Genomic DNA, 24,327 nt, shown 5'->3' on the forward strand with positions numbered 1-24,327 from the left:
TAGAAGTGATCCTGTATTTTGACAGGTGTGGAACCCAAAATAAAAATATAAATGTTTTATTTTGTCTACTTTACTTTAAAAATGAAAAACAAATAAACCCAGTTACCATAAATGTTTGCTAAGTAGACAGATTCGTGTGAAGTGTGATCAATATAATAATTTGATTTTAGTTACTTAAAATACAATTTCAGGTTATTGGTAATTTTCTCAACGAATTTGAATGCCGTTTGGCTCTCTGTGAAGTAAGTAGTGGAATTTATTTAGAGAATTTGACTTGATAAGATATTTTTACTTAAACTAAAATTGACCAATATGCTTTTTAATTTTAATAAACAAATTTGACCTGGGTGGAACAGAAAAATATAATTAATGCCGTTTGCACCAACGTTCCTTATTTTTAAACCCAACTTAAAAAGCAATTGATGCTACGATTTTAATAATTGTAACCAAGGTTTTAAGCTCTTCTCAATTTTAAACTACGACGGTCCAAACGGTTATTAACTAGAATATTAGAAGTACAGATAGATCTGTCCAAGGATTTTTGAACAAAATCAATGACATTTAATTAAAGAATTGTGTTCCTTAATAAAGAGAGATTAATAATAATTTTATTCATCATTCAGATTGATTTATACACTTTACTTTTAAAAGCTATGATTTGGAGAGTACCAGTGTTAGAGCTTGTTCCAACTGTCATGGTCGATGACCTTGACAAAAGCTGCGCGAAGGCGGAGCCCAATTTTGAAACCTAAAAACGTCGGTCGTTTAGTTCAAATTTTCAGGGTGGCGGCAAATTTGCATTTTACACTGTTCAGGGATTTGGATTAGAATGTCCGACATTACCTAAGGACTTGTCGGCTTCTCGCCAAATAAATATCAACATAAATTAGCTCACAAATCTGTAAAGCGTAACAAAATGGTACCGACGTTTTTAGTTCGAATAGTACAGACGCTTCGGTACGCATTTTGGTTTCTGCGTCATCGATCATGAGAGTTGGCACGAGCTCTGCCACTGCTGCGACGCTTGAATTAGTGACGTCCCCACTCCTACCGTTGCCATTGCGCATCCGAATCTCAGCGGCGCGGCGATCCAACATTTTTCCTGAGCTGTATTAGATAAGAATGCAGATAGTGACAGTTAATATATAAAAGAGATTTTATTATTTGTTGCTTATTAGTTGAGTGCGAACTTACTTGTACATCTTGGCGAATATTATCTCGAGTGTTTTATTCTAACTTTTTACTTTCACTGTTAAAAAGTGTGTTCGTTCCTTTTATAACATATAACAACATTAATTGAGGTATGTCACATTTTCTTTGTTGAAAAAGAATTCAAAATAATCAGTTAATTGTTAACACAGATATAATTCTATGACAAAAAATAAAATGACATTTATTTTTTGAGCTACAATTTTTTTTAATTGCTTTTAGTTTTCTACGTTGTCCTACAACCTCGTAGGTAAAATTTCGGCACAATTTAAAAATACACCCTTGTATATTATATTTTATAAAATGTACACCAATGCGAAGTAACCTATAGGAAATATTCTTTAGAACAAAGAAATCGCATTGGTGTACATTTTATTTTTTGACAGAGAATTTTTTAAATATTTTTTCCGAGTTCTACATGAAACCAGTAGCTCGTGGTTAAAATTTCTGCACAACTTTCAAAAACACCCTGTATACCTAAGTATTTCATTAGGTTAAAAAATATTTTACAAATAAATTATCATTTATTTTTCGTATCCCACCTCCACCCGGCGCACGGCAATTTTGCCGGAGTACATACACTATTACGGATAATACTATCAAGTAATAGTGCAGTGCTTATCAACATAATTACCGGCGTCTCGCCTCCACATTTTGACTTGTTTGTGTTTTATGTTCTGTGTCAATGTTAAGGAATTTCCTCACAATGTGACATGAGTATAATAATATACCTTTTTGAATTTCAACCACCAATGTATTCTCTAAGTCCAAAATTTTTAAATTTTTAAAAAGAGGTTGCGGTACTATTCCTGTTGCTGAAATTATAAATGGTAAAATCGAAATTTTTTCTAAACACCAAAGATTTCTCATAGCAACGGAGAGTTCTAAATATTTATTAATTTTTGTATTATATGTCTGTGTTATATTGTGTGAATTTGGAACAGCTATATCTAAAAGATATGCTTGCTTTTGTTGTTTATTTAATGTCTGGTCTGTTATGCTGAATGTGAATGTCAGTTAAAACTGTCCGATCAAAATATAATTTGTAATTGTCATTTTCTAAACAACTTTCTGGTTTATAAATGTAATGTGGTTGTGTATCCTTTAATAAATTGAATTTAACTGCTAAATTCATGTGTATAATTTTTGCGAATATATCATGACGTTTTTTATATTCGCTTTGAGCCAAAACGGTGCAAGAAGAAATGATGTGTTCAATGGTTTCCCCTTCAGTTCCGCAAATCCTACATTTATCGATGATCGATTGTAAACCGCATATGTGTTTTTTATAATTTCTTGTATTTATAACACGATCTTGTATTGCAAATATAAAACCCTCAGTCTCAGGATGAATATTTGATTTTTTAAGCCATGCATGAGAAGCTTGAATATTAATTTCTGGCTGTTCTAGCTCTTTAAAATATCTCCCATGTAAAGACTTTTGTTTTATATTTGCTATAGTGTCAGGTATATTGGGCTCAACAATATCTGAAATTATATTATCACTTAAATTTAAAGGTGTGTAACCTTTATCCGCTGAAACCAAAGCATTAAAAAAAGTGTTATCACGAGCTCTATTGAGAAAATAATTTTTTCTTCAAACGTCCGTAAATTATGACATTATCCTGCTGCATTGATAATGCTAAAGTGTCACTTCATTGTCATGGCATCTAACAAGCTGACGAACGGCAGATAAAGTTATTATCTCCGCTGAGAGCGGCAGATAAAGTTATTATCTCCGCTGATGAGCGGGAGTAAAGTAAACTAGCTAAATCATTTGAAATTCCTACCTGGTTTCTTAACATGTCTTAAATAATTTGTTATGAAGGTTTGAAGAAAAAATAGTATATGTTATGTAATGATTTGAATACATTACTTTTTCCGCCAAATATTTGAACCTGCGCAAAACGGTAACAAATGTGGTCGTGATCGTCATCGAATCGGAGGGGCCCTACGTTGTGATTTTCTTTTGGCGGAAAAAGGTTCGGAATGCAAACGATGAGGGTTCCAGTTGGAAGAGTGCCGCAAATAAAACACACATGTGAGGGACGCAAAATACCTTTTATTAAAAATGCCTGTAATAACTTTGATGAGGAAGAAATTGAAACGAGTACAAAGGACAGAAATTAAGTTTAACGAAGTACGAGAAATTAACTAGTTGAGTACATCACAAAGATAAATGACAGGATGAATGCAACAATATTTAAAATAACAGAAAAACGGGCACATGACAGACAAAATGACAGTTAAAGCTTGCAAGACAAGTAAACAAATTATGGTGTAGTTATTACAGACAGGGACGGATGAAAAACCCTCTTCAAAAACCGTATCCCAGGTATTACTCATATTTCACAATTAGATTAATGACAAAACCAATGGTTATTTGAAACTACGCGGTCAAGGTACGCCAACGGGAGCTTAGAGCTGGAGGTAACAAACTTTCGGCCGCGAGGGGACTCAGAAGAATAATCTGAATCGGTTTGAGACCAGCGACGTTTCTAGATACTCGGGTTAGTAATGAACGTCGGGCTATTTCACCGACCAAGAAAGAGTGACAGAGCGCCTCGGGGTTGTACGATGAGCTTCCCAAGCCGCTTCGAGCAGAGCTTGCTCCACCTTCCCCAACCAACCGTTTACCGACAAAAACCTAAGATCTCTAGAACCGCGACGGAGGTTTCACGTCAGCATCCCAGAGCCGCATCGAGCAGGACTTAGGTCCGCTTCCGCTAACGGCCGTAACTTAACCGTGGCCTCCCCAGAAATTTACTAGACAACCCCACGACTTCCTGATCGCAACCTAACTCCCATAGTGGCGCACTTACAACATTTTACTTTAACTCTTTCGAAATCTAGCGGTGCTTAACAACATAAAGAAAACCCGAGTTTAATTCAATCGAACAAAGCGTAACATTAAACGATGCGAAAATTCAACAAAACAAAGCGCAACATTAAACAAGGATTAAATAAACAAAACAAAACGCAACATTAAACAAGGATAACATAAGCAAAACAAACCACAACATTAAACCATGAGGAAATAAAAGAGAACAAAAACGCTAAGTTAAATAACGATAAAATAGAACCACTTTAAATGGCACAAATATCAATAAACAACATAAATCACGAATACAATAATCGCTGGTTATGTTAAACAAAAAGAAAATGGCGGGTCGAGTGCCGTTAGAAAATGTTAGTGAAGAGAAAAACAAAATGGACGCACGCGGTTCGGACGACGGCTCCGAATTTTCGAAATTTGCAGATTGTCAAAAAAAGAACCTCTCGGAAGAAAGATAACGCTTAAAATTAACGAATGGGCGCTTCTTAAAGCAACAGCATGCAACAAAATGAAAACTACAACATACCCTTACCACGTGGTCCTGGTCCCAAAAACAAAACACAAAAAAAGGCAACGAAAGTGGGATAAATTACCCAGGTGAATTTAAAAACATCGAATTCTTCACGGGGAAGAAATATCTACTCGGAACGGTAGTGTAATCGGTTCAGATGTGATTTACAGATTTTTGGAATATTGGATCGCTCTTCGCCAGGTCTGTTCGTTTCGAAAAACCAAACAAAAGTGACCTACCCCCTTTAACCGCCCGCGCGAGCCCGTTTCATCCCCGCTATCTTTTCCGCTCGCAGTTCCTAGTCTAGCCGCTAGTACCTTCACATTTGGCGCGCTGTTGTGGCGGTACCGGAAATTTAAATTTAAATTTGAAACTGGGTCACTACAGTTATTCGGAGCAAAAATGGTTTTATGTGCTTTGGCTGGTTTATCTGCCTCACTGTGTTCGGCAGCCAATCCACCAGCCGCAGCACATAAAACTTCATTTTTGCTCCTTATAACATAATATACTATTTTAGTGAAGCAATTTGATTGTGTTGTAGAATTTCTAGATTTGAAAAACCTCTACCGCCATTTTCGCGTGGTAAATTAAATCTTTCAATAGCAGATTTGGGGTGATGTTTACAAAATTTTGTAAAGAGAACTCTAGTTTGAATATTTATATTCTGTAAATTAGTTTTGGACCATTTTATAACACCAAAAGAATAGGTCAACAATGGAACAGCATATGTATTAACTGCTTTAATTAAATTATTACCGTTTAATTTTGATTTTAAAATAGATTTAATTCTTAAATAAAATTGTTTTTCTAAATTTTCTTTTATAATTGAATGTTGAATATGATTTGATTGATTAACACCTAAATATTTATAAAATTCTCCTTTATTTAAATTTTTAATGATTTCTCCTTCTTTAGTTATATATTCTAAATTTTCGTAATGACCGCGACATATTGATTGCGTTTTACACTTATCAATACCAAAACTCATGCCAATATCATTTGAGAAATTTTCAGTTATTGTTAATAAAGATAAAATGTGATTCTTTTTAGATGCATAAAGTTTTATGTCATCCATATAAAGAAGGTGATTTAATTTGGATAGCGTGGTATTATTAAGTCTAATATTGAAACCATATCCAGTGCTATTTAATAGATTTTTCAAAGGATTAATGGCTAGACAAAACCATAAAGGACTTAAAGAATCTCCTTGATAAATTCCCCGTTTAATTTGAATAGGCTCGGATTTTAATTTAGTATTGTTTATTGATAAATTTAAAGTAGTTCTCCAAAATGTCATGACATGAGATAAAAAGTTAATCAAATCCAAATTAATTTTATAAATTTTAAGAATTTTAATTAACCATGAATGTGGTACTGAATCATAAGCTTTTTTGTAGTCTATGAATGCGGTACAAATATTTCTATTATTTTTTCTAGCTTGTTCCATTATTACCGTATCTATTATGAGTTGTTCTTTACAACCAAAACACTCCTTAACACAACCTTTTTGTTCTTCATTAAGTATATTTAATTTTTGACAATGGTCGTAAATTATTACTTTAATGCAAGATGTCATAATTTTATAAATTGTAGGCAGACATGTGATTGGCCTATATTTTGATGGATTTTTAGTATCGGAATCTTTTGGTTTCAGATATGTTATACCATGGGCCAAAAACTCTGGAAATGTGTTAGGTTCCCTAATAAATCCGTTAAAGTGATCAAGTAAGCATTTATGAATACAAGTAAATTTTTTTAACCAAAAGTTATGAATTTGGTCACCTCCAGGGGATTTCCAATTATGTGAACTATTAATATTTTTAAGTAAAATTTCAAAGCTAATTTGAATATGATGTGGATTATTACTATCTGGTATCTCTTTTTCTAAATTAGGAATCCATTCTGCCTGATTATTAAATTGAACTTCATTTTGTCACCCTTGGTTTTTCGCCCAACATACCTCTTCAGGAATCGTTGGTTGCCTACAAAATTCCCTCTTTTGCTAGCGCGAAGACAAGCGCGCGCGCGACTCCTTCGAGAATATTCCATCTTATCAGGAGAATCTTCACTCACTTTTTTCTCTTCTGAATCTACCGTGCCACGTGCCTTTGCGGACCGTTTCGTTCGAGTGAAATCAATTTATTACCTGGTGCCAGGGATCTTCTTATTCGTCGAAACCTCGTGGATGGTGTGCTGTATCGTCTCCGTGTGGAAAGTTTGAGCACACCCTTCCAACTCCGCTTAGGGAGGATTTTGGTCCAAACGCTAAGGCTCGTGACGCAATCGAAGTAGACTTCTGCGAGGCATTTCCCTTGCCTGAGGGTATAGGTGAGTCTTCATGTAGACAATGTGCTACACGTAGTACTCCTCTAGGGAATCCTCCATCTCCACCCCCTAGACTTTGACCCCAACCGTCTTACGTCGAGGTCAAGAGAAAACCGTCGTAGGGCTCGTCGTCGACGCGCCCGAGACCTCTGTGGCTCCAGTCTCGTCTCTAGAACCGTCAGCTCCGCTCAAAGGACTTTGCCACCAGATCCCCGAACGACTGGGAAAGGACACGCTCCTCTACGGCCCCTGAGCGCGGACTGCTCCTGGAGACCGGCAAGCCACCCCTCTTATTCGACTCAATTTCATTTTATCTAACCTTTTTTTAAATATCTTACTAACCATATCACAATTTACAAACTAACTCAATCTAGCAAGTGAAATAGCTCACTTACTTTTGTTATATATATTGTAACCTTTCGACTTCCTTGACTTTTCCTCGATGATTTTTTTTTTTTTTCTCCCTCATTTGATGTATTGTTGGTTGCCGCATTCCCTCGGGTGAAATTTTGCGGAAAAATACGAAACAAAAATAATGAGAAAAGAAATGTTTATGGATCCTACGTTGTGTTTTATTTTTATTTTGTTTAATTAGGTTCTAACGAGAGGCCGTACCTTCGGAGGTTTTCCAAAAAATAGAATTAAACGATTGAGCACACTTCACTTAAATTTTATTTAACAAATAATCGAGTGTGGTGGTGTTTGGTCCCAACAAATTATAGAAATAAATACATGAATTTGATAACAGAAGTTGGTGGAAATTTGACCTAATGAGATTTGACTCGCGGCCCTCGAATTGAGACCTGACACATGAATAAATGACTACGCTGGGCAAATACAGAAGTTTCTGGCGCGAACAGCATTATGGAAGTTTGAGATGCGAACTATGTGATCCGATTTAGATTTCAATTACCCCAATTAAATTGAACCCGACGCGATGCCCTGGAATCTCATAGATCACCCCGGTCTACTCCGGTGGTCGAAAATAAAAGGGAAAAAAGGTTCTAACAGGGCCAAAGGGTACCTCTCTTCACGTGTCAGCTGGCCTAGTTTGGTCGCTGGCCCCCTTGGGGGTGACGCGGCTAATTTTGTGCTCTTACGCCGGACCACAGCTTATTGAGTGCGACGGACACTGGCGGTAGCTTCCCGATCTCAAGAATCCAAGACATAAATAATGAATGGAAATGTTTTATAATAATTGCATACTGGTTCCCTTTGACAAGAGCACGTTTCCCCAATCGGTAAATGCAAGAAGATCACATACTTCGCGATAAAGAAATTAATATAAGATTCTAAAGAGTCACGTGGCCATCAAAAGCTCAAAGCAAATAATATAATCTTTACTTTAGAACGATAAAGAACTAAATGCTGCTTGACTAATTAAATCGCGACTACAAATAATGTACAAGAATTAGAGAAATAATTTACCTGGTGAATGTAAAGAACGTGGTCACAAAATGGCTGCTGGAAGTACTGAACGTACCTCCGACTACTTTGGAGATCAAACCCCGAGTGAATCAAAAAAGCCTTCTTTCCCGTCCCGCAATCGGTTTTATCATTTCTGGCGCACCCCACTTTCGCAACCCCTACTTGACCAAAGTGACCAATCAGCTCGGTTCTACTTTACGCCGATCGCGACGCCTTTTCGAAATCTCTAGAACTTTTGAAATTACAGTTTCCGTTTTTCCACCACTATTTTAAATGTTTAAATTTAGACTTTTGTTAGGACCAGACCAAATTTACAAATTTGTTCTTGAATTAGAAGCCTGAAAAAGAACACTAAATTACTGACTCTATACAATAATAAAAATCAGCATCAAGAAACAAACACAATCTAAAATTGGGACAAACCGAATTAACACGAACACTGAATTACTGGCTCTATACAATAATTAAAATCAGCAACAAGAATTCGACAGAATTAAATGAAATAAACATAATTAAAATGAAACAAACATAATTTAAAATAAAACAAACATAATTAAAACAAAACAAACATAATTTAAAATGAAACCAACATAATTAAAATGAAACAAACATAATTAAAATAAAACAAACATAATTAAAATGAAACAAACATAATTAAAATAAAACAAACATAATTAAAATGAAACAAACATAATTAAAAGGAAACCTAAATTGGGCTTGAAACGCTGTTACGCAAGTGTTATATCATGCATTGACCTGCTACTTCTAAAATTTGCCCTACATTGGTTTGATTCCCCAAAACAGTTCTAATTAATAATTACTTCGTAATTTTCATTCTCTCTCTCTCACTCACACATCTGATTTCTACGACTACCTGGCTTTACCGTTAACCTGTTGTCTCTGTTTTTTCTACCGACTCCTTTCCTATTTTACTTTGTTACTTTTCTAACTAAAAGTGCAAACGATTCCAGTTATTTTCTACGATAAAGCGCTCTGTTTCTAATTTGCAATTCTCGCCCTTTAATTACAAATATGCCACAAATTTGAGAATGCAAAAAAAAAGTAAATTATTAACCCAATGAACATTAATTTTGTGGTTCTCCCAATTTGAAACCTGCTAACATCAAATTTATTAATTCAATTATCCCCTGATTTTAACTGGACCACCCAAATTGCCGAACGAGTAAATTTTGCAATGTTTCTTTTCCCATAAAAACTGTTATCTTTGTGTTGTGTTCGGGCAGGACGTGTACCTGCATTTTCAAAGAAAGGTTGGCAGATTTCACTTGAGGAATGTGGTGCCGACACGGCTTCAATAAAATTTACAACTGGCCAGCATTTCCGTCGCAAATGAACGGTATTTAAAATAATTTCGTTGAAATTATTTTAAAATTAAAATTCTTAATTTATCGAACCTATTCGGACCGTTACAATATATCACATTATAACCTTGTTAACATCTCCGCGTAGACATCAGCGAGATTCGCTTGTTGTAAAGCTCTGCGGAAATAGCTATTTCGGCCGGATTGCTGGAACCGAGTTTCCACCCCTTTTTATTGTACATTTTTATATTTATATTTATATCAATTCATATATTTATCCATTCATATATTTATCAATTCAAATATAACTACAGTCATTTCAATTACATTCAATTTTCACTTACATAGTGTGTATCAATACTACCCCCCTTAGCTCGCCCGTCTGTATTTTTTTGGTTTCGCCTGTTTGAATAGCGCCTAGGTCCAGCCACGTCCACTTTGTGCGTTTCTTTTCGTTCTCGCGAACTTCAAACACCTCCCCTGGCCAGGTCAGCAGGCTACTTGCGGGGCCTGCTACCAATAGAACCCCCGACTTCGCCGCAAGTGGCGCCCTGAGATCGAGCTAGCCCAAGTATTGTGCCCTCTGGCCAGTTTGAACCGTGGCAATTTGACCATATTATTTTGAGTTTTATTATCTGCTAAATTTTTGTAAAACAACTTCTCATTATTTCTAAATAGTTTGTTTTCAAATTTCCGTTGTTTATTATTTTTATATCTTTTTAATCGTTTGGAATAAATATTCAATTTTTGTAATAAAGTGTCTTTAATTTCTATTAATGTTTCATTATATTCGTTATATTTTAAACAATGTATTCTGTTTTTAACTAAAATCGATTGAATACAGTTATTTAGATGATTAGAATTTATACCCTTTAAATATTGAGTTATTCTACCTAAATCTCGTCTGATATTGTTAATGCGTTTATTTAGTCTTCGTTCCCATTTTGGTAATTCTTTAGCTTTTATATTATTTGTGTGGTCAATTTCTTTTGAACCATTTAATCTGATAATTGTTAAAGCTCCACTATATATGATACTGTGTAATTTTCTAAAACTTGTCGTGTTATTTACAAATTTAGGTAAAATGAATTGATTTAAAATTTCAATCATTGCAAAGAATTTTTTGGAGCTTTGTTGTTTAGGTAATAGTGGTCTATTAAATGGTTCTATATGTTCAAATTCGTTCAGAGTTCTATTAAATTCATCTTCAATTTGTTCTTTAAAATTTTGATGGTAGTAAAAATTTTGATTAATAACATGTATATCATTATAACTCAAGTCTAAATTATTTATGTCGTTTTGTATCGTGTTGTTTGGTGTTGAATCATTTTGATAACAGAAACAGTCATTATGATTTGGTAAACTTTGTAAACTTTGCGGTTCAACAGAATTTTCAACTAAGTTATTAGAAACTTCATTATTGTCAGAATAATTAATTGACAATTCTAACTTTACATCATTTTTGATCTTTTCTAAAATTGCCGAAGGGATATATGTAGTTTTTCTTCATAATGGCTCTCCTCTGGTCAGCTAAATTTTGAATAGTAACAGGAAACTGGGGGTACTTACTTTGGAACGCTTTAAATAAATCAAGCCTGTAAGTACTTACAATATCCTGTAGTTTCGTGATCCGAAAATATTCCCGTATAATGAAAATATTCATTTCCATAGTCCATTTTTTGCGTTTTCTAACTTCTGTAGCACCATTGGATTGCAGTGAAGCACTTGCAACAACATTTGGCGCGTTTTTATTAGAGAGCGAATTTATTGACATTTAGACAGTGGTATTATATTATTACCTTTAAGGCCGATTTCACCAACATCAGTTAAAGTTAACTGTAGCTTAAAATATACGAAAACATTGTTATTTTAACAAAAGGTAACTTAGGGCCGGTTGCATCAATGCCAGTTAAAGTTAACTGTAGGTGAAACTGCTTCGTTACTTTAGTTATCTATTGTTAAAACAATGTTTTCTTATATTTCAATCTGTAGTTAAATTTAACTCACCTTGGTGCAACGGGCCCTAAGTAACGAAGCATTTTAACCTTCAGCTAACTTTAACTGGAGTTAGTGAAACCAGGCCTAAATGGAAGTAATTGAAAAGATATGATTTAATGTTATTTCTTCAACAAAATAGAAGTACATAGTTGCAAAATGCAGTTTAAACAAGATGGTAATAATAATAATGCTTATGTCGTTTGAAATTAGGTTATGCAAAAAAATATTTTCCATTGGTTTACAACTGAAACACTAATATCTATATTATAAGACAGAATTTTAGAATAGATTATCATAATTTGAGAAGATTGTATTTGATCAGAATATTGTTTCAGCCAATGAAGAATGGAAAAGCTAAAACTGTATCTATTATTATTGATAGAGGCTGTAAGCTCACATTACGATATTGTTACACTGAGGAAAGAAAACGAAGTGTATTGCATTACACAAGACGTAACATTACCTAGGTTTATATCTCCGCCAGTTATTGAGAACTCAACAAAATCATTGAGTTTATTAATTGGACAAGACTGGACTTGCGATAATTGGATTTTGATAGACGGAAGTAATTCTCCATCAGGATCTGTAATCGATAAACGATGGGAAAGTGAGTACAGCTTATTATTTGTGATAAAAAATATAAAACGTGTATTTTGATAGCACATTAAATTAACTAAAATTAAAATTAAAACAAATATACAATGTGGTTAAAAATAAAACAAAACCGAGCAGGCGTGCAAATTATCGGTCTGGTCATTGTGGAATTCTATGCAAATAAGCGTTTAATGTATGGGCGTAGACAATTTGTGGTCTCAAACGCGCCCTAAGGCCTAAAAGAACAACAATTAATTTTAGTAGCTATTTTATTTGTTGCATCACATTGGCAACTAACAACATAACTCTTGATTCTTGAGAACGAATCATGTCATTTATTTTTTCAAAGCTTTAAGGTGGATTTCAATGATTTTACAAAAAATCATGTTTGCATTTCGGGCGTGAACGGCGATTTTGGCCCTTTGGCTTCTTATAATCCCTCCGCTCTTCGGGCCTCGTGTTTATAATTCCGCCGCGGGCCAAAATCGCCCCCTTCACGCCCTTAATACAAAAAAGATGTAAAGAAGCATTTACAGGTACATTTAGAATGAATTGCGTAAATTCAAGCAAAATAGTGAAAATTTTGAAGACGATTAAGTTTTAAGCCGAATATGTTTTATGATTTCGTTCTGTTTTAGATTTTGAAGTAATGAAAACAAATTTCAAAACATTTACCTTCGCTCAGTCGGTGTCCATTTCACTACATTCACCAGTGGAAGTGAAAATATTTGTCAATGACTACGAAGATGTCAACGAGACCCATTTAAAAGATTTTAAAAAAGGATGGAATCATATTTCAATTTTCTTAAGGAATAACAGCGTATTATACTTGTTGAATAATGAAGTAATTAAATCAGCGGATCAATTTAATCCTCACGAAATTGCTGTTAAAACTGAAAACGACACATTTTGGAAAATACACAACTGTGAGTACCCAAATAAAAAGACAGTGACTTGAGCTTACATGATGTGCTATAGTGTTAATTTAATCATAATGAATTATATCATTATTTTTCAGATCATTTTATGATGTCGGAAAATGTTACGGATGGAAAACCTACAAGACTAACAATTCCCCATACTGAAAACTCTTGTTTCTTGTTGTATGTATCGTTATGTGAAAAATGTGTTCTGGCAATTCCAGAATTGAGCCGAATTTATAATTCCATAAATGACTCAAATAATTTGAATTCCTGGCAAGTTTATCAACTTGAACTAGACACTGGTATAGAAAATTTGAGTTTTTATAAAAGAACAACAGACAATACTACTCTCGGATACTGGGGAATAGATTTACATGAATGTCCTGCAAATAATATAGGTAAATATGTTTTTTAAATTCATGGAAAATTGTTACCGCATACGCTTGCCCGACATCGATTGACGCGACGCCAAGCGGCGGAGTGCGGCGTTTTTCAGTTTGTAAACAAACAGTTTCGTATTTGACGACGTGCAAAATCGACTTTTTGAAAGTAAGAAACTCAAATTATTTAGAAAAAAGAAAAGAATGATCAATCGGGGAGGTGTTTGCTGTGTTCCGGGTTTCCAAAATACCGAAAAAAAGAATCGGTAATTGAAATTTTAATCATGTATTTGGCATGCGTACTTGCTAACAACAAAGAACCTCTTATTCGTGAGAATTAAAAAACAACAATTAATTGTTACTTTTTATACACTACATAAACAGTTGACGCATAACGCAGTTAATTTCAATTGTATTAATAATTTACATGATTAATGTAGAGCGTTAAATATACTGAACAAAGTACTTGACGTAAAACCATTGAATGTTAGGAATTATTGCCCTCAAAGCATTTTTATTTCGTTGCATCTTAATATGCATTTGATCTTTAGGAGAATAGACAAAAAATCGCAATTTTGAGCATGAAATTGCTCTTTGGCAATGAGAATGTTCCAAATAAGTACTGTTAAAATCGCGCAAGTTCCTCTTTAAATACCTCTGGGCCGTATGATTTCCCATTCGTTAAGCCTTTCATTAGCTAAATAATTGATTAGACAAAGTGAGAGTATATGCCAAGCACTATGTTAGACAGAGACAAAACAATTTAACGACGTTCTTTAACTTTAATGAAAGGGAAATTATGCTGCCCAATGTTTTTAATCGCCAAATCTCAAAAATTACACTAAAAACGTTCCCAATCGAAATGTTGTCGTTGAAATTACTCATTTGTGTTTAAAATATAGCAACAATTTATAGAGATTGGTGTTTTGAGGCGCCAATATTTCTCTAAATTCCGAATCGAAAATTTTACATTTAGACAGGTTTTTTTCCGTGAACAGCTCGAATCAGTCGACTGAAAGCCGCAAGTTATTATTTGCATGATTTATTGTACAATTGAATGCGAAAATTTCAAAAACTCCTGTGTTTTAATGAGTGATAGAGGTATTTTCATATTTGGTGGCGGAAACAAAAGACTGAGAAATGTCACAAAAATGTATTGTCAGTGTCAAATTTCTCATAAACGCCATAAAAAGGAATGTCTAGGTAAATTTAAATTTTCGCTAAATAGATTCAAAAAACAAATTCTAAGGAAAACAATTTTTGTCGGTGGTTCAAAAGGAAAAGTTATTCTCATATAATCAAACGTATTACAAATTATTTCTCTAGTTCGACGATGAATAACTTTCTTATTGCCAATTTGCTGCATTTCTGTCGAAATCACGAACGTCTTTGAGAAATTTGACACTGACAATACAAATTTGTGACATTTCTCAGTCTTTTGTTTCCGCCACCAAATATGAAAATATCTCTATTACATATCAAGACAGGCGGAATTTTGAAAACACTAACTGAAAGCTGCGCGCTGCCTCCGCGAGGCGGCGCGGCAGTCGTCAGAAAAGGATATCGGGCAAGCGTATAAAAGCAAAATTCTATAAAAAAAATTGATATGACAATAAAACATAATATTTAATAGTACATACCTACACTAATTCTTCTTATTTTTAATTCTCATTAATTTTCGTTATTAATATTTTTTGGCTGATAAAAAAGTAGAGACTTAAATTTAACGATTGATACATTTTTCACTTCTAATAAATCTGTATTTAGTTGTACACAAGGTAAATGCATCTGAAATAGAAGAAAACAACTATTTATGTTACGTTTTGAAAGACGAACATAAAATGGAAGGCCAAATAGAAGAGAATAATAGAAGTTTGAATGTAGAATCATGTAAAGATCAGAGCTGCAAGTGCATTTTGGGTTATACTGACCTCTCCCGTAACAGTAAGTGTGAATTTTAAGCGCTAATTTTACAAATTTTTTTGTAGACTTCACTAAAAATAACTCGCACAAGACAGTCTTTGTCGAACGATTTCTTGTGACACGATTGTGACATGCAATTTTTTCTATTTCGGCTTCTTTAATTAAATTTTTTTTAATATAAAATAATTATCTAGTGACTTTTATTTTAATGGAATTAGGTTCGTATTGATGAAGCAACGTCATTTCATTGAGAATCGCCCTCAAATGTCACATGATTTATATTGACAAATCACAACTCCGAATTGTTTGAATAGCAACCAAGCACAATTTAATTAAGCGGAAATTTCCCCTAGGGAAAATTTCGTATATAATTTACCTAGGGAAAAGTTTTTTCAAGCGATTCTCTTCCGAATATGCCTCGGGACAGATATACAGAGTGTCCCAGAGTTGCGAAAAAGCTCCATAACTTGTTTGTCATTATTATTAAAGATATCAACTTTTTTTTTTCTAGATGATAGCTACGCTTCTACTGCATATTCGGAAAATATTGCGGTATATATACAGAGTGTCCCAATATTATAAAAACACTAAAGTTTTTTTTTTTTTTTAATGGAAACTACCCAGTTTGATTTTATTTTTGAACTCTATGCTAAATTATGAATCAAATTTATACAGGTCGTTTTTACTTATCTGCCATCGTTTTTAATCAGTGGCGCTTTATTTACCAGAATTTCGAATTGCAGGGGTCCCTTCGAAAATTCGTACCTTCCAAATCGTTACACATAAATTAAAATGATTGACGCTGTTTGTTTTCTGAATGTTTGCTGCATCTGCTGAGTGTTTACTCAACAACCTGCTTAGTGGCATATGCCTACTGAGATTTTTTAAACATAACGAATTAAAAATATCAAAAACTCATTTTTTCAAATGGCACCCCGTATTTATTATTGCACTGGTCGAAAGCTTTTTTGACAAGCTTTTGAACAATATAAGGTTTGTATAGTCGAATCTGAAAATCTAGGGTGCTATCCTAAAATCACTAAATTTGGTGCAATTTTTCCGTTAAAAAGGCAATACCAAAATCTAGTAGGCCTAACAAAAGATAATCACACAATATGGTCAATATGGTCTTAAAATCACTAAAATAATTAAATGTTTAATTGTTAAACACTGTTTTGTTGGTTGATTCATCTTTATGGAGTGACCATATTGTGTGATTATCTTTTGTTAGGCCTACTAGATTTTTGTATTGTGTTTTTAACGGAAAAATTGCACCAAATTTAGCGACTTTTGGATAGCACCCTAGATTTTCAGATTCGACTATACAAACCTTATATTGTTTAAAAGCTTGTCAAAAAAACTTTCGACCAGTGCAATAATAAATACGGCGTGCCATTTGAAAAAAATGAGTTTTTGATATTTTTATTTCGTTATGTTTAAAAAATCGCAATAGGCATATGCGACTAAGCAGGTTATTGAGTAAACACTCAGCAAATGCAACAAACATTCAGAAATCAAACAGCGTCAATCATTTTAATTTATGTGCAACGATTTGGAAGGTACGAATTTTCGAAGGAACCCCTGCAATTCAAAATTCTGGTAAAATAAGCGCCACTGATTAAAAACGATGGCAGATAAGTTAAAACGACCTGTATAAATTTGATTCATAATTTAGCATAGAGTTCAAAAATAAAATCAAACTGGGTAGTTTTCACTGTATATATACCGCAATATTTTCCGAATATGCAGTAGAAGCGTAGCTATCATCTAGAATAAAGAAAAAGTTGATATCTTTAATAACAAACAAGTTATGGATCTTTATCGCAACTCTGGGACACCTGTATATCGCCAGAAATTTTTTCTTGCAATCCAACACTCGTGTTTGTCGTCCAAAATTTTCTCGCTACAAACACTCGTAAATCAGGACTGCTCGAAAAAATTTCCGGCAATATATCTGTCCCTTGGTATATTATATACATATGTGAATCGCGCTCAAAAGTCACATGATTTATATTGACAAATCACAACTCCGAATTGTTTAAATAGCAACCAATCACAATTTAATTAAGCGGAAATTTTCCCTAGGGAAAAATGAAAATCGAACGACACTTAAAAATAGCCAATAGAAAAACAGAATTCGATGTGGTTTCTATAACAATGTAGAGATTTCCTGGAAATTTTTTGCACCTAGCTAACCCAACATGAAATTAATAAGTGGAAATTTTTTCAGCCAATCAAAATCATTTCGTTATTAAAAATCTCAATTTTTTTCCGTTGTCAAGGATAATTCTGTTATACAACTTGATTTTTTTTTGTCAGAAATTTATAATTTAAGAAGCATAATGTCCGTGTCGTTGCGATTTTCTTACGGAATATGCCCTCGTGCATTGATTAATATCCGGAAATTTTATTCTCATGCATTTCCAAAACGTAATTAATACGTTTTTTCACTACTAGTCTTAGAAGGCGTCATTATTTGGTCTCGAACTGAACCCAGAAGTAGAATTTTTCTCCTTCTGGTTAATAAATTAACCAGTGGTTAATAATGAACAGCCGTCACCTAGCAACGAAAGATTTTCGTTGATTTTATTGGTTAATGTAGACAGACGATTTTCAATTTCCATAGCAACCGTTGGAAAATGAGAAATAATTTAATTAATAATTATTATTAGAAAGGGTTTTAACGTATCTAGTAGTGAAATAGTATATTATACACCAAGGTGGAGAAGTTCATGATTATAGCCAGAGATTAGATCTGTGAGAGTTTCAGTGAATCAGAAATACAGGTTCAGCGAACACGAAATTCTTTATTATAAGAACTCGTTGAAAATACAATTGTTTGTTATTATGTGCCTACTATGTAACACAACACATGGCAACACCAAGGGGTAAAATTGCCAAACTACAACAAGATCCCGAGGCGTGCCGAGGGATGTAAAGAGCTAAAGCTATAAGGGACTTCTCCACCGTGGTTTATAGATACGTTAAAACCCTTTCTAATAATTATTATTAATTAAATCATTTTGTCCGATGCAACGATCCGAGTTCTCATTTTTTAACGGTTGCTATGAAAACCGTCTACGTTAACCAATGAAATCAACGAAAATCTTTCGTTGCTAGGTGACGCCTGTTCATTATTAACCACTGGTTAATAATGAAAATTTATTAACCAGGAGGAGAGAAATTCTACTTCTGGATTCAGTTCGAGAGTCAATAATGACGCCTTCTAAGACTAGTAGTGAAAAAAAATTGTATATAAATCACGGTGGAGAACTCCCTTATATCCTCGCGCCTTACATCCCTCGGCACGCCTGGGGATCTAATCTTGGCGCTCTGGCTATAATCATGAACTTCTCCACCTTGGTGTATAATATAATATTTGGAAATGCATTCGAAAAAATTTCCGGAAATAATCAATGCACTTGGGATATTATAAGTGAAAATTAATTTTCAAATTGTCTCCCAAATGTTGTCTACCCCCTTAATAGTTTATTGTGATCTCACAACATGGATTCAGATTCAAATAACATCACATTTAACACTGATATTGACTATCATTACCAACCCCATGTTCAATAATCAGTAGAAACGATGCTATAAAATTGATCGTTGTGAATCTGTTTTTAGTGTCACAAAATGCTCATTGTGACGCCGAAATAGAAAAAAATGTAATTGTACAGTTAACGTTAAAAACTTATAATTTTGTATGACGTTATTGTAAGATAATTTTTTTACAGCAAGCAGGTTATTGGAAAAGGACTGCAAATGGGCATGTAATTTATGCAATAATATCACCAGCGAGGATTCTACTACTCGTAGAGGTAAATGGTTGTTATTGTCAGAAGAAATAAATATATCGGGGGTGTCAAAAAGGTCGGATATACTTTTAAACATAGCTGGGGGGTATTTTAGGGATCACTAATTTGAAGGAATTTTTTTTGTGCAGACATCGTGTAGCCAGTAATTCTTTAAAAAGTAATGACCAAAGCGGCAACATTGCGCTATGTTACCTCAATAGCGATAGTCAAAATTAGCATCAAGTACAAATGTTTCCTTGGAAACCAGAAATAGATATTTTTACAACAATTAAAAGGAAACCATAGAATGTTTTCATATGCTACTGCACATTTAAAGCACTTTTATCCACTAACTTTAAATTGATTAAAACCAAACAATTCTTTTAGATAGAACACAAAAATTCAATAAAATACTTTTATGACAATGTAAACCATACAACTAATACCATACTTAAGTATTCTAACAAAGGAATTTTTAGTTTCAAGTCTTTTTTCTGTAACTGTTAAAGAGGTCATATACCATTAAAAAAAGATAGTACTCTTTTTTTCGGTATCTATGAATAGTACTTAATATGTGCTAAAAAGTTTATCCGACCTTTTTGACACACTCGATATAAATATACGGTGCCTTTTTTTAACGCTGGCCGTAAGGATTTACATGATAAAAACTTTGGATCCTGTTAATAAGCTTTTAGCAGGAATTTTTAAGTGAAATTTGGCAGAATATTAGATTAGTATTTTATAAATCAATTTCAGTTTATTTTATACTACAGAATAAAATAATTACGGAATTAATTAAAAATGTATTACATTATTTCTTCCCTAGAAGGTTTTATAACCGTTAGACGTTCGAAGAAATTTTAATGGTCGTCTTGGTTAGTGTCTTGCAGACTATGAGAAAACAGTTTGAACAATTTATGAAATGAAAATTCAAAAATAATTAAAATGGTTTAATATTGTTGAAGTAGAATTTTATTTATTTTGATGTAATTATGATTTCCTATGTTTTATGTTTATAAAATAAAACTGCACATTTTTCAAATTCTATCCCATTCAATCATTTCTTTATTTGAAAAGGTGTCCATTTGACGTTTGTTGAGTTTACATTATGTCAGCCTACTTGGCAAGCCACGTGGTAAATTGGAATTGATTTATAAAATATGTACTAATTTAATATCCTGCCAAATTTCACTTGAAATTTTCTACTAAAAACTTATTAACAGATCATAAACTTTTTAGCGTGTAAATCTCTATGGCCAGCGTTAAAAAAAAGGCACTGTATAACCTTAAATCGATTATTGTCCACAATCTCGGGTTTAAAATAAGTGTAAATGTTGTTTATCTTAAAACCACATTTATTAATTATTAGTTTGTAACTTAAAAATTGCCGCTAACATTATTCAAACAGTGCTTTTTACAGCCGCCCAAAATATGTTTCTCAGCTATAACTCACCGTGTGCGAACATATTTTTATTAGCTCAATACAATTCAATGCCTGCAATTACAAGATTAGAATATTATTACAACATATTAAACATAGTATACATTACGAGAGTAGTAAACAGTATATTACGTACAAGTGGATGAATTACATACGGGCGACGAAGGAGCGAGTAATGTAAATCCACGTGTACATAATCTCCTTACTACTCCAGTAATGTACTATACTTTTTCTACGACCGGAACGATCCCCACAAAATTTCTAAAAAAATATTTTTCTACTACCGTTATTTACAGATACAACAGAAATGCATTATTTTAGCAGTTTCATTATATTGGAATTGTCTTCGAAATATGCCAACAGTACATTTTCGGAAAAGGATTTTTTCTATGACCATTAGTTATACCGTGCGATCCAAAAGTCTTTCTATCAAGTGGGTCATGACAGTGGAAACGAATGCCGTTGGGCTGCAGCATATTTGGCGCATATTTAAATGAAAATTAAAACTATGTTTTATTAGTCTGTTCGTATTCTTTGATATTTTTAATTTCACATTTTTTTATTTTATGGTGTAATAATAATAATGCCATGGCTCACTTGATAGAAAGACTTTTGGATCGCTCGGTACATACAGTGGCCGGCAAAAAAAGTTAGCAATCATTTAAATGTCATCAGTGTCATTAAAGCATTAATTACACATTTGGAATTTGATGTGACAGAAAAGTGATGGCTAGTTTTTATTGTCGGTCATTGTACAACAAAAATTCATTATTTTAGCAGATGGTTCCGTTGTATTAGAGTTGTCTTCGAAATATGCCAACAGTACATTCTCTGAAAAGGATTTAATGTTATTCTTTTCTTTCATAAATGTTTGATAGACACTCGTATCTGTCGAGAAAATTTCTTTGGCAGCAGATTGTTGGAATTTTGAACATTTCCATTATTTCAGGCGGCGTACCCATTTCATCCTCGCTTGCGCTGAACATTTTACAGCTAAAATTGAGTTCATTTAGTTAAGAAGCAAATAATATTGTATTATAAGTGTTACTTTTTATTAAATAATGGTCACGCTACGAGATGAAAATGTTAATTGAAAGTAGTGGGCGGAGTTAATTTACTGTACACGTACGTAAGGAAGCGTTTACTAGAGGAGTTGTTGGTGGGATTTTTGCTATATTTACACTAGCGGTCGTAGGAAAAATATGTGATTGATGGTTTTGGTTGACGTAAACGGTTTTGAAACTAAAATGTATAACTAGTTAATTATCGTGGAAAGTTTCAAAATGTGGAAACGTATTGCTGCTCGATTAAGGCAATAATTACATATCAAGTTAGACAAATAAAATGTACCTTTAACAAGTACTCCTGCTAACAATTTCCACATTTAGAACATATTAATGGTTATTATTTAAGATACTCATGTAAAAAGTTATCCTTTATTGCACGAACAGGTTTAAAATACGACCGAGGTACGAGGGATCGTAGATAAATAATATAAATATGTATTTTCATTTTGCAGCGTCAATTAAATTAATCTATTTTTTTATTATAGGATCCATATCGACTGAGACATTACTAACAATAACTCTATGCGGAATTTTAGGAACATTGAAAGTAGTAACAGCAATCTTGGTTATGAAACATAAAAATGCTAGAAACCAAAATAAAAATGAAGATTTACGTGGTCTCATCGACATATAGAGAATAATAATAATAATAATAATATAGTAAATTCAAAAAACTCCTGGACTGTCAAAATTAAATTTTAAATAAAATGCTTGTTTTCACTGTACTTGGGTATAAAAATTTTTCGCTAGAGTGTACCAAGTCAAAATCTAGTTACAAAATATGTTTAGGTTATGTTTTCCTTTTTAATCATTGAACTAAAAATATTTTGAAAATTTGAAACTAAATGCAGGAACTTAAAGAACTGGAGCAATTTAATCAAGTTTATAAAAAACACAAAGAAAAACAAGGGGACACACGACAAACTGAAAACCGGTAAAAACTAAACAATAACCAAAATTGAAAATCGCTTCCCATACCTGTCTGAGTCAGATTCCCGGATTCCGCTAAGGATATATTGGGTGCAACATCTTTAATACCCACATAGTTAACCAATCAGCTTTAATCAGGTTTTCATTTGCACAATGCAAGATGCTGTTTCTCCACAGTTGGGTTAAAATCAGAAACGTTTTTTGTTGAAGGTATGGCTTTATAATATAATAATTTATTATGGCCCTCTTCTCTCGCGCCAATAGCATAATTCGTTTTGAACTTTCCATTTTAACCATTTTACAAAATGCACTTAAATAATTTGCAATTTATTTGACAATGTCAATTTAAACAAATGAATAGTTTGAAAAATCAAAAAATTATAGATACCGACCAGGCAATATGAAAATAACTAGTGATTTAACCAACCTAACAACTGCAAATTTGATTTTGACAGTCCAGATGTTTTTTGAATGGGCTTTAAGAGTGGTATAAGTATTGTAATGATCCGAATTAAAAACTTGTAATTTTTTTTTAATTTTAAATTTTAAAATCAGTTCTACCAAACTTACTTAAAACCTATTTGGCTTGCAGAGAAAAGTGGTACGCATCTTAGCAGTAGTACGCTATAGAGATGACTGCACAGTTTATTTTACGTCATTAAACATACTTACGTTACCATCATTTTATATATTCGTCTGTTTAATTTATGTTAAACTTCACATAGATGAATACACATCACATCACGAGATTCATACTTATGAAACCCGAAATAAATCAAATTTATGTTTAAACGAACTTCAACTAAATAAGTCTCAAACTGGAGTTTTGTTCTATGGTATTAAATTTAGAACAAATTACCAGAGGTGATTAGAAATGATAGTACAGACAATTTTAAAAAGACCATAAAAAATTTTCTCCTAAAGAAAGCATACTACAATTTCGATGATTTCCTGGAAGATACGTTCGAAGTATTAAATTAAAGAGCTGTAATTGTGTTGGGTTGATCTGTTTTTATTGTACATATATGTATACTGTCTATGCACTACATATTTTACTTTTCTATTTTTATCATACATATGTTATTATACTTCATTCATAATTTCAATTGAGATGTACGAAACCACTTGTGTAATGTACGAATAAAAATTATTATTATTATTATTATTAAACCGTTCATTTTTGGGACAGAAATGCTGGTCAGTTGTAAATTTTATTTTCTCGATGCCTTTGTCGGCAAGAGTGGTGCAGCATTACTCAAGTGAAATCTGCTAGAGTGCATTTCAACGAGAGGTACACATCTATAAAATTGCGCAGAAATCTGTTTCGGTCTACGGTGGCCTGGCTTACCTAGACAGTATAAGGTTCTCGATGATAAATAAGGTAACGACAACTCTGGTGTCACCGAGTTGGACCACCATCCCTAACTTGTGTTAATCTGATGGTGGAGTTCGGGACGACCGTCAGTTCGACCATGGATACCTGGTTAATCCTCCCATCCTACCCTGGCAAGTTGAATCCCACCCTTCAGTTCGACCACGAAAGGGGTGGGTCCTAATTACGGTACGGCTTGAAACCGAAATCACAGGCTGCAGATCTCATCTGTGTAAGTCCTGGTACAGGAAAATTCAAAGTTTAGGTTTAG

The 24,327-nt window shown here is 33.3% G+C and overlaps 1 protein-coding gene across 4 annotated transcripts; it reads left to right on the top strand.

Annotated features, from left to right (window-relative positions):
* Window positions 1-1,141: 1,141 nt before the first annotated feature.
* LOC138129917 (uncharacterized) lies at window positions 1,142-23,854 on the top strand. Of its 4 annotated transcripts, none has more exons than XM_069046249.1 (7): window positions 1,142-1,301; window positions 11,965-12,236; window positions 12,862-13,149; window positions 13,242-13,544; window positions 15,294-15,470; window positions 19,187-19,270; window positions 20,984-21,528. In XM_069046249.1, the coding sequence occupies exons 2-7, from the start codon at window positions 11,975-11,977 to the stop codon at window positions 21,085-21,087; spliced, it is 1,218 nt and encodes a 405-aa protein (XP_068902350.1). In that variant the 5' UTR covers window positions 1,142-1,301; window positions 11,965-11,974; the 3' UTR covers window positions 21,088-21,528. The 4 variants fall into 4 exon arrangements, with proteins under 4 accessions (XP_068902350.1, XP_068902353.1, XP_068902351.1 ...); XM_069046248.1 differs by lacking the exon at window positions 20,984-21,528 and adding an exon at window positions 22,240-23,854 and having other exon boundaries at window positions 1,149-1,301; XM_069046252.1 differs by lacking the exons at window positions 15,294-15,470; window positions 20,984-21,528 and adding an exon at window positions 22,240-23,854 and having other exon boundaries at window positions 1,147-1,301.
* The last annotated feature ends 473 nt before the right edge of the window (window positions 23,855-24,327 follow it).

This window comes from Tenebrio molitor, chromosome 4, assembly GCF_963966145.1.
Source record: "Tenebrio molitor chromosome 4, icTenMoli1.1, whole genome shotgun sequence".
Classification (NCBI taxonomy): domain Eukaryota; kingdom Metazoa; phylum Arthropoda; class Insecta; order Coleoptera; family Tenebrionidae; genus Tenebrio; species Tenebrio molitor.